The sequence below is a fragment of the Ahaetulla prasina genome, chromosome 2 (assembly GCF_028640845.1).
Source record: "Ahaetulla prasina isolate Xishuangbanna chromosome 2, ASM2864084v1, whole genome shotgun sequence".
Taxonomy (NCBI): domain Eukaryota; kingdom Metazoa; phylum Chordata; class Lepidosauria; order Squamata; family Colubridae; genus Ahaetulla; species Ahaetulla prasina.
The window spans coordinates 110,148,523-110,160,713 of record NC_080540.1 but is presented as its reverse complement, the minus strand read 5'-3'; the positions used below and the strand labels follow the sequence as shown (position 1 = coordinate 110,160,713).

Genomic DNA, 12,191 nt, shown 5'->3' with positions numbered 1-12,191 from the left:
CGAGGGTCTGCTGCATATTTTGGACTGCAACTCCTATTAGCCCTAATTAACATAGTTAATTTTTTTGGTTTAAATGCTGCCATTTCAGCATTTATCTAGAAGCCATTCAATTGATGGCTTCTAGATAAAAGCAAAAAAAAAAAGTGTAATCAAAAGAATAAAACACATAACAGTAAGCATCATGGTTAATCTCAACAGCAAAAAAACGTATGAACCCAACAAGGGGCTTCAATTATTCTAACCCATAGCTTGGTCTCCAGAACCTTATTCCAGAGGGCACACTCTGGAACAGAGAAGGCGTGTTTCTGGGATCCTATGTATGACACTGATTCATCAGAACAATCCAGAATGTGCCAACTGTGTCAGTTTAAATCAGGCTGACTCTATTGGAAATAGACAATTCCTCAAATAATCAGACCCTTTGCCGTGTAGGGCTTTATATGTCACAACCAGCACCTTGAATTGCATCTTGAACCAACTGGCAGCCCTTGCAACTCATGAAACAATCACATTACTGCTTGTGCAGCTGCATTCTGGACATTTGAAAGCTTTAAATGATTTTCAAGGGTAGCTCCTCAGGAAAGTCTTTGCAGGAATTGACCCTTGAGTTGACTTAGGGCATAAGTGCTTATCTAGATCTAGGAAGTACAACTGGCACACCAGATGAAATTTCACAAAGACCTTCCTGGCCATATCTGCCATCTGCTCATCAAACACAAGCTGTGAATCTTGGAAGACTCAGAGATAGCACTTCCCCATTCAATAGGGAACCTTGGATGCAATCCCATCCAAAGTTAATGAACACATTCCTATGGGCCCACTTGACTGTTGGGCCCATTTAAATGGTCCAACATTTACCACCAACTGGTCTTGGTAAGACTTGGTAAATCAGAGAGTTTCCTTCTATTCAGACCCAAATAGCCTACAGATATTTAGATAGCATCTCAGCAATCTCAGTTGGCTGCCCTGGGACTGAAAAATGTGATTGAATATTATCAGCATACTGATGATACCAGACCCCAAATGGTGAGTGATTTCATTTGGCAATTCCATGTAGATACTGAATGGTGAGAATGTCAAGGCCTGCCATATTCCACAAAAGAGGGACCTAGGGAGTGAGGCATTATGAAAGATAGGCATCAAGAGTTACCAGCTTATTTAGTGCTACCTTAGATGTATTTATATTTATATGTCTACTAACATCTCAGTCTGCTTCCAATACTGGGAGCAGCTTACTTGAAGTGGGATTTTTAACTTACTTCGGGAAGGTGCATTAAAAGTCTCTGACAGCTGCCAATCCAAAATTCTTTGTGTCCCAGCAGTACAGTTATAACCCATACCATTTGATACCACTTTAGAGATACTGCTAAGAAAAAGAAAAATTGATTCACCAAATAGAAAGAAAATGAATTGGACCTGTTCCCATTCTGAATCCCACTCGCTAAATAGATCTAATCCACTTAAAGAGCTGCTTGTCTTTGGTCTGCCGACATTATTTGGCTGCAGTTTTTCTTCCCTGAGCACAATTTTTCCCCCTTTTGAGGTTGATGCTAATCCTCATTCTGCTATAGTCCTTAAACTAATAAAAGATTAGAATGACATTTCCAAAAGGGCATCACATTAGCAGCAGCTTCCACCATCTCCACAGATCACATGGTGCAACACACCATTAGTGAACAGGCCATTAATCTTATTAATATAATACTGGATTGTTGACTAATTCTAAGTCAATCAGACTTACCTGTATATAGTTGTAGGTGGAGCATTCACTGTGTCATAGATAAGTCTCACATGCCCTTGATATAATTCTAAAGCCAGGGGATCATTGTCCCCTTTGTATAATAAGATGCCATTGTCCTTATCAGTTGCTACCTTTAAACAGAAGAAAAAGAAAATTAATTACTATATAAAAGCAAGCAAATATGTACATTCCTATATTGTTAACTAAATATTTTTTAATGGTTAACTTATCATTAAATCCAAATTTGCCATATTATTATTCAGTGATGAGAATTGGTCTGTGGCTTCCCAAAGAAATATCCTTGGTATACCACAAATATTAGGATGTAAATTACAGTTACCGTGATGCAAATTGTAACTTTCTCAGTTTTCTTAGGATAAGTGCTCACATTTAATAAATGGAACACTGACATTCCTTAGCCATGTCAGAAAGATTATTGGAATACTGGATTATGGAGTGATGCATGTCTCAGATAAATACCCCTCAATTCAGTTTTGAAGAGAGTTATGAGCATACAGAGCTTGACATGTTGAGTGACTGCAGTGCAGGAGAGGCTAAGCTGGAAACTCTTTTTTGCGTGTTTTATGCTTCATCTTTTCCACCCAAAAAACTTGTGCACTAGCTAGCTGAGCGGTTGTAAAAGATGTAACTCTAATATAGTTTTCCAACATGTATCTGGTAATTTTAAATAATCCCTAGTGTTACTTGTGAAAGAACTTTCTTCCCCAACTGTAAGAGATTTAAGGCAACAAAATACCTTTCTAAAAACTTTATTGAGACATACACTCCTTATAAAAACAGCCATCTTACTGAAAGAATTTAGAAATGTTATAGTTTATACAGTCTGCCCAAAAGGAAAGACTAGGTGTGTGTATGTGTGGTGAATTATAAAACATTAAATCTTATAAAAATAAGAATATTAAAATAACCTTCTCCCAATATAGATTCTCTTTTTGTGTGCTTTAAAGCAAGGGTCTCCAACCTTGGCAACTTTAAGACTTATGGACTTCAACTCAGCAAAGCTGGTTGAGGAACTCTGGGAGTCGAATTACACAAATCTTAAAGTTGCCAAGGTTGGAGACCTCTGCTTTAAAGTCAGTCTTCATTCCTGCTGACTGCCTGAGCAAGTCCCTGTAGTAGTTTTGACAAAAATTCAGAAGTGGTTTGTCCTTGCTTGCTTCCTAGCACTGAGAAAGACTAGTCCAATGTCATCCAGCTTGGGAGCCTAAGGTGAGTCTAGAACTCACACTTTTCTGGTTTCCAGCCTGATGCCATAATCATTACACCAAACTAGCTCCAAGAAAGATATTAGTAATATTTAAATAGGATTGAGAGTTCAGTGAAAAAGAAGAGATTTTTAGAGGTCTTTGACACTAAATGTCACAAGGTTTAAGTCACAAAATGAGAGCATCATCTCATCCATGACCCTATAACATCAGATACCTTCCAGAGATGTTCTCCTAGGATGGTTACATTCAATTTTGGGAAGGTTGTGTATATAGGGCTGAAAGAGACTGAAGGATATGAATGTGAATAAGTGTTATACATGTTTTGAAAATGATTCATAAGAAATGGTTTGGGTTTGTAAGAACACAAAACTTCTTTGCTATTTTTTTAAAAAAATCAGGCTTTCTTCCAATCATATCTGTCCCCTATATATTATGGCAGTTTCAAAACAGCAAAATAAGTAATACTTATTTTATAGAATAAAGTAATATTTTACTTTACAAAATATTTTACAAAATAAGTAATAAGTATGCTATATAAATGTTATAAAAAATCATATTTGAAAGTTTTTCCAAGCTTGTAAGCTGAAATTTATTTATCAGCTTTCTTTTCATTAGGAAAAACTTCTGAATCCTGTTTCAAGAGATGCTTACTTAAAATTAATTTTTTCATAAGAGTGGCAATTAACTACCAGATGGAGAAGCAATGTTTTAACTGGAAAATAAGCTTTGAGAACACCATCTGTGTGAAATTCATGTAGTAAACAAGTCTGGCTTTCAAATTATCATCCAAAATACATTTTTAATCAGAATTATTTTTTGAAATAAATCTAAAATGTGAACTATGTAAACTGCGTCCTGAGCTCGTAACTCATGTGACATATTTTACACTTTTATACATGCAGAACTAAAAAAAAGTGTAAAAAAAGATATTTTAAAAAAGCAAAATAAGATCATCTGTCTTCTTTCTGTATTTTGGACAAAAGTATGTGATGAGGTGAAAAATAGATCTCTTACACTAAGAGTTGTATAGGCTGCAGTGTAAAATGGAACAGATTGATTTAATAAGCTGCTAAAAATATCAGTTATTACAGGTGATTTCTCTTTTTTTTTTTACCAGCAAAGTGAAGTATGTAACTGTCCATTGATCAAGGACTATGTGTGTAGCTTTGAGTGGCATATCAGAGGCTGTACTTCTATTTTTTGTTTTAAAAAGTTTTATTTTGACATTCTTATCCAATAACATATCCAATAACATATTTAATGTACCCTCATATACAATTAATCGGATCTGCCTGGTCACCACCCCCTTCCTTTTCCTTTTACTCTCCTTCTTTACCTTCTTCTACTTTCCACAACCATCCTCCCCCTCTCTTATCTACATCCTCTCCTCTTTCCTCCCTATTCCTTTCTTCTCCCTCTTCCCCTCTTCCTTCCTTCCTTTCCTCCTCCTCCTCTTCTCTTTCCTCCTTCTCTCTTCTACTCCTTCTTTCCTTCATTCTAAAGTAGTAACCAGGCAGGTCCGATCTTACATTAATTATACATCTTCAATCATCTTTGTACATTAACTATCAATCCATTTTCTACCCTCCCCTCCCTTCCCTTCCTCCCCACCCCCAGGACTTCCGAGAACCGAGTACAGGGTATAAAACTAACAACAAAAATTAAAATCTAGCACAAATCATAATCCATAGTCGCTCCTTAAAACCTCCACTCCCTTCCAAAGACAAAGAAGATACTTTTCTTCCACTCCATTATATATCAGACCATTCCACTCCTAGAATTCTCAAAGTTTCCAATTGAGTTAGTGTTTATTCTTGAATAAAGTACGTAGTTTTAATATCCAACCTTCATCAATCAATATCAAAACAACGTTCCATCTTCCAATATTCACCAAGGTTTCTTCTAAAATGTCTTTCTTCCTTAGCAATCTCTCAAAAATAGTTCATATTTCCAACTTAGTTTCTTTAATTTTTCTGTCCAACCTTCAGGGTAAGCAATAGTCCATCTTTTCACATCTTTAACATTTATATATACAACAAATAATATTACAAATATCCAAAGTGTCAATTGTAATAATTAAAATCTTCACTTTACCTTACTTATGTCAAATAACATTGTTAAAATTACACCTATATCATCCACAATATATCTATTATAACAATTACATTCTAATTAACATTACATCCATCTCTTAAATATAATATTTAATCCAAGTTCCTAAATTTTACTATCTATCCTCCAAAATTAAACAATATTCCATCTTCCTATTCCTTTATACCTTTAATATATCATATAGTACCCCTAAAATTACACATTTATATCCACAATAAGTCATTTACAAAAATTAACCATAATCATATTTAATAGAGTTAAACATTCTCCCTCCCCTTCTTCTATCTTACACATTTTCAACCATCTATTCACCATTCAACTTAACATCTGTTAACAAAGAATTCCCAATCTTTAATACATTAGTATAAAAATCTCGTGCTTTACAAATTGTATTGAGAAAATACTTTTTCCTTTATAATTCAGTGTTAAACCTGCTGGAACCTCCCATCTAAAATATATCTGATGTTTCTTAAGCTCATCCACCAGAAAGGCAAATTCTTTTCTCTTTCTTAACATTTTAGGAGGAATTTCCTTCATCATTATTATATCTTGTCCTAATATTTGAAATTTATTTTTATAAAATGCTTGCAAAATTCCATACCTAATCCTCTTATTTGTAAAATAAATAACCACATCTCTCGGTAAACACTTCTGCCTTGCCCACCAGGAATTAACACGATAAATTTTTTCAATATTAACTTCAAAATCTTCTGGTTCCATTCCTCTATCTGGGCAAAGGCCTGAATAAAAATCTCTTTCAAATTTTCCTCTTTAAATTCTCTTAAACCCTTACCCTTATAGCATATTCCATTAATTTATATTGTAATATAACCCTTTCTTCCTCTGCCTTATCAGCCTTAACCTGAATATCATCTATTTTATTTTCTAAATTCAAATTAATTTGAACTTCATCTATTTTCCTTTGCAAATCTAAATTAATTTGGTTAAATTCATTCAGTCTTTCTTCTGTCTGTGTACTAGATAACAATAATGGAGTAATTGATTCCTTTAATTTTTCATCTCCTTACTCTGCTCTTCCACCAAATCTTTAAAATCCAGTATTTCTCTCCATTTCATTAAATTTTGATCTATTTCTGAAAGATGAGCCCATAAGCTCCTGTAAAAAATTCCTTAGACTGTCTTTAATATCTTCTTTCAATTTCCGTACCTGAAGTGAAGATATTTCCAATAATTTAGAAGTGGTTAAATCTCTTTGCTTAAAAGCCATTTTTAAACTAAGTAATATCAAGAAGAAGAAAAAAAGAAAAAAGGGGAGGGAATAAAAGAAAAACCCAATAAATTTTTCTTCTTAAACACTGTAAAAAAAGATAATAAAAAGAAATAGATTTTTTAAAAAGAATTCCATTTAGAAAAAAATCTTGTTATTTTCTTCTTAGAGGTTCCACACCAGCAATTGTAATCAGCATTTCCTTAGCTTTCACTTTCAAAAAACAAAACGCCATCTTTCTTCATCTCCACTCTTCAAATAACTTCTCTGTCAGGGAGTTAAAATCATCTTACAAGCAAATGCCAGCCTTCCTGCTTTCGATTCTTCCGTGTTGAAAATTTATCATAAATCCTCTTCAGTCACGGAGATGGACGCTGCGTTTTGCTCTGCTTTTTGCAGAGGCGTTCTGGACTCTGGAGCTTTTTTGAACTATCGAAGGAACTTCCGGTTTGGCTCCGCTGTGTTAATGGCGGCAATTTCAGTCCGCCCGTTCTTTGTGATTCTGTGAGAGCTGTTTAGACAGTGCTAATCTTCTGTCAACAGCTCGTAAATCTCTGCCTCGGGCAAAGAGGGGGAGATGAGCATTTGAACTGAAGTTTGAGCCCCCAAGAAAAGCCCCAGAATGATTTCTGGTGGTTTGATGAGAGGCTGTACTTCTAAAAGTCGAACAATAAATAACTTAATCTGCGGCTTTGGGCTACCTAATTGGGAATTGTATTATTACACAGCAAACTTGATGTGGATTAAAGAATGAATAACCTTAAGAAATAATAGAATATTGACTTTGGAAGGACATGATTTGTTATTGGGATGGCATGCTTTTCTATGATATGGACATGCTAAAACACAGGGATATTTTAGAAGACATTTGGTTAGAGAAGCGTTGATGTCAAACTGGAAGAAGACTAAGAAAAATCACTTCTTAAAAATTCCAATTTGGGTATCATCTATTGAGGCATTCTCATATTCAGTAACATTTAGAAAAGAACATATTGTCAGGTACAACGAATTGTTGAATGAAAAGGGTGAGTTAAAATCCAAATTAGAATTAGAGGCAGATATCATAACAATGAATTGTTTTTCTTATTTGCAAATACAATCCAGATATGATAAAGATGCTAAAACAGAAGGCTTTTTAATAATATAACTAGTTTTGATAAGATTTTAACAGGTTCGGATGACAATTTGATTAGGAAATTGTATGGATATTTATTAGAGGTAAAAATGGGGGAAGAAAAAGTAAAAGAGACAATGATTGCTTGGGGGAAGAATTTTGGTCATGGGATAAATCTAGAGGCCTGGCAGAAATTGTGGATGTATAATTATAAAATGACAATGTCTACACCATACAAAGAGAATTTGTATAAGATGTTTTACAGGTGGCATCTACTCCCGACAAGAATTGCCAGAATGTTCGAGGATAAATTGAAAAATGTTGGAAGTGTCATCAGATACCTGGATCATATTACCATATGTGGTGGACATGTGTTGAAGTGAAAAGATATTGGACTAAAATACACACCTGGTTGGAGAAAATGATTAAAAAACACATAGATTTCAAGCCAGAAGTCTTTCTATTGGGAATTATACCTGAGATATATACTAGAGATGTAAAATATCTGATTGTGAATATTATTACAGCAGCCAGGATTGTGTTTGCTAAGAATTGGAAAAATGAGAAGTTACCTTTGCAAGACGAAATAATTAGGAAGATGATGGAATGTGCAGAGATGAGTAAATTGACATTTGAAATTAGAGAACAAGAAGATAAGCAATATTATAAAATATGGGATTTTTTTTATCAGTGGCTAGAAGGAAAGATATGTTAGAAAAGACAATATAAGATATACGTATGAAAGAAATGTTTATTTTGAGATTGCACAAGAAGATATGTAAACACCCCTTCAGCACATTGTAATTGGTTTGATGAGGTTTTTTCTTTGTTGTGAAAAAAATAAAAACTTTTTATATAAAAAAAATAAATAACTTCATCTTATGCAATTGATATGATAATTTCCAACATATTTAATAATGTTATTTTTTGGTTACATTACAAAATACAATTCTGGAGCATTTAGGATTTGGGGGATTGAATGAAACCCTAAGGCTTTAGGTTGTGTACATCTTTCTTATTAATTTATTTATTTGGGTTGTACACTGGGGATGAATGTAATGCTTTCATTGATCTTTGCATAAGCTCTTTGCAATAACTGGGGTGAGAAAGATTTATAATATTATCTGCATAACTTACTTGAAGTGAGATGTTTGCTTGAGGACGAATTTTGGCTGGTGGAAGCTCAACGTAGGAATCCTTCCCAACAAAATTGACAGTAATGAGTTTCTCACACTTCTGACCAGCAAAACCTGCCAGGCAACGACAGACTGGTTCCTGCTGTACAACAATACATTGCGCTCCATTTTGGCATTCATAATAATCACAAGGGCTGGTTTGGAGGAGAACCATGGGTGGTGGATTTTCACAGAAGAGTCCACTTGAAAAACAGAAAATGGTCAATATTAATTTGAGGCACAAAAGCATTAAACAGAAGTTTAGTGATATGTGGTTTACATAAATATCTTTTGCTGCTATAGGATACTTCAAGTTGACAAATATTGGTCCAAACATTAACATTTCCAATGAACATTTCAATATTTTAGGGATTCTAAGAACATCTGCATATGGAATTGGTCTTCTAAAATAATGGTTACATTATCTTGATTATTTGACCATGAAACGTTAAGTTAAGGTAGAGTAGTCTCCCTTTCCCTTCCAGATATATTGTAACTCTTTAAAAACCAGCCAAACTGCCATTATTCCCACTCTATCTGGAGGACATCAGATAAAGAAAGTTTGAGTGAATGTGAGCCTTATAAGAAAAAAATAAATAAAATTGAACTAATATTTGAAAGCTAAACTATGTATTTCAAAAAAAATCTTTAAAAATAAGACAGTTCTGAAATAAAGTAAAATAAAACCCTACGTGGAATATTTTAAATTTTCAATGAAAACATACAGTTCTTTCTTATCAGTGTTTCTTAAACTGTGCTATGCAATTTCATACTTGTCTACTTTAGAAATACAACTCATTTTTAATTTGTTCTTTTCTGACTTTCCTATATCCATATTTTTCTTTTATTCTGATCAAAAACTGATCGGACAATGTGAAACATGAATCTGACTCTTTTTCCCCCAGTCACATTTGGATGCTTTTTTAGTCAGTATTAATCATACATCTTGTGCTGACAATGTTGATATTCAAGAAAAAAAATAAATAAAATTGAACTAATATTTGAAAGCTAAACTATGTATTTCAAAAAAAATCTTTAAAAATAAGACAGTTCTGAAATAAAGTAAAATAAAACCCTATGTGGAATATTTTAAATTTTCAATGAAAACATACAGTTCTTTCTTATCAGTGTTTCTTAAACTGTGCTATGCAATTTCATACTTGTCTACTTTAGAAATACAACTCATTTTTAATTTGTTCTTTTCTGACTTTCCTATATCCATATTTTTCTTTTATTCTGATCAAAAACTGATCGGACAATGTGAAACATGAATCTGACTCTTTTTCCCCCAGTCACATTTGGATGCTTTTTTAGTCAGTATTAATCATACATCTTGTGCTGACAAAGTTGATATTCAAGAAAAAAAAATAGCTACAGCAAGAAGTCTGAGTTAGACTGGAAATGTTGCATGAGATGAGAAGGCCTTAAACAGTCAGTGTTGCCATCATTCCAAAGGGATTCCCTACATCAGGGGTGTCAAACTCGCGGTGTCATGTTATCATCAAGTGATGTATCGCAAATTTTCCCCCTTCACTAAACCAGGGGTGGGCATGGCCAGCGTGTAACGCATCCGGCCCATGGGCCATGAGTTTGACATTGCTACCCTACACAATATTTTCAAGAGAAAGTAAGTTTTTATTTTAACTTTCAAGAAAGATACAGTATATGTATACCTACACTATGTTTGCATGTGTACCAGGCTGTAGACTGGGGGCTTGGGACCCCGGTTTTAAAGGAGACTTTATAATAATATTTACACTGTTTCATTCTTTTCTGCCTTTTTTTAAAAAATTGCATTTATATCCCGCCCTTCTCTGAAGACTCAGGGTGGCTTACACTATGTTAAGCAATAGTCTTCATCCATTTGTATATTATATACAAAGTCAACTTATTGCCGCCAACAATTTGGGTCCTCATTTTACCTACCTTATAAAGGATGGAAGGCTGAGTCAACCTTGAGCCTGGTGGGACTTGAACCTGCAGTAATTGCAGGCAGCTGTGTTAATAACAGACTGTCTTAGCAGTCTGAGCCACCAGAGGCCTTAATGCTATCACTTGTCTGAATTCCTTTTCCAAGTAGTTTTCTAGTCACTGGTAGGCCAGTGGTGGACACTACAGTGAAAATACATTATTGCTGGATGAAATGTGTGCAAAGAACAACTGTATTCATTTATGAACAGGTGACCTTACTGTAAATTAACATTCTGCGCTGCCATACTCATCCAATTTTCGAATCCTCCAAAAGGAACATGTTAATCAGGCAATGGTAAAGTTGAAAAGAGAAAGCCTATGTTTTTTTACATAGATTTATCTATGTAAACAAAAGATTTCCAAAATTAGCCAATCAATGTGCACAGCATAATGAGCAAATCATTACAGGTAGTTCTCAATTTACAATCAGTCACTTAGCAATTGTTCAAAGTTATGAAAGACTTCTCAGTAATTATGACTTATGAACCTAAAAATTTTCCCTACGGTTCTGTGGGCATGGCTTAATTGGTGGGCATGGCTTGGTGGTCAGATGACTGGATGGGCGTGGCCAATAACAATAAATAATAAAAATAATAAACAAAGTATACAAAATAAGAGGTACCAAAAACCAACTTTCACACTTTACACAAATACAACACAACACAATACAACTGACTCATACACAATGTAAAAGCACCTGCTCTTTACCCAAAATGGCCCCTGCAACAAGCAGGAACCTCACACAGCCACAAAAAGCTCAAAAACCAACTTTCACACTTTACTCACACACACACACACACACACACACACACACACACACACACACACACACAAAATGCCACATACAGCTTTGTGAGATTTTGTGTATTTGTGTGGTTAGAATGAAACACTACAGAAACACACCAAATCTCAGAAAGCTGCACAAATATTTTATTTTATTATTTTATTTTATTTATATTTTTTAGATCAAGGGTCTCCAACCTTAGTAACTTTAAGGTTTGTGGACTTCAATTCCCAGAGTTCCCCAGCCAGCAAAGGAGGCAGATTTGAGCTGCTAACTGAGATGGATTTCAGGCAGGCAGCTTCAGTTGCTAGCTGATGAAACTGATGTAAAGCATGGCTTTCCCAGCCCAAAAGGAGCAGTTAATTAGGTAAGTGCCTTATCGCAGCCCAGAACCTCTTAAAAGGAGGTTTTCTACAAGCTCTTCACCTGAAGAGCTTGTAGAAAACATGTTTTTTAAGGTTCTGGTGATGAGGAACTCAGCTGGGATCGCCAGAGGAGCCTTTTAAAATCTTTTTTTTTTTAACAACCTCTTCTGCTGAAAAACAAACAAACAACCATTTAAAGAGGTTCTGATGATCTCAGCTGAGCTGCGGGATCCTCAAAGGCTTTTTTTTACTTTTAAAGGCATGTTTTTGGCTGAAGAAAAACTGCTTTTAAAAGTAAAAAAAAAAACCTCTGATGATGGTGCGGCTCAGCAGAGGCAGTGGGCGAGGCCAGGGATTTTTGCTACCAGTTCTCCGAACCACCCGCCGCCATCGCTACCAGATTGGGCAAGCCGGTCCGAACCGGGAGCATTTCACCCCTGCTTATGAGTCAATGTTCTGATGGCCATTTGAG

The 12,191-nt window shown here is 34.8% G+C and overlaps 1 protein-coding gene across 1 annotated transcript in view; it reads right to left on the bottom strand.

Moving 5' to 3' along the window:
• The window catches only part of SLIT3 (slit guidance ligand 3), a 570,113-nt gene that overhangs the window by 19,823 nt on the left and 538,099 nt on the right, over window positions 1-12,191 (bottom strand). The window contains exons 32-33 of the mRNA XM_058174175.1: window positions 8,562-8,802; window positions 1,742-1,872 (exon numbers count right to left, since the gene is read on the bottom strand). Coding sequence (XP_058030158.1) covers window positions 1,742-1,872; window positions 8,562-8,802 — 372 coding nt within the window. The remainder of the gene's footprint in view (window positions 1-1,741; window positions 1,873-8,561; window positions 8,803-12,191) is intronic.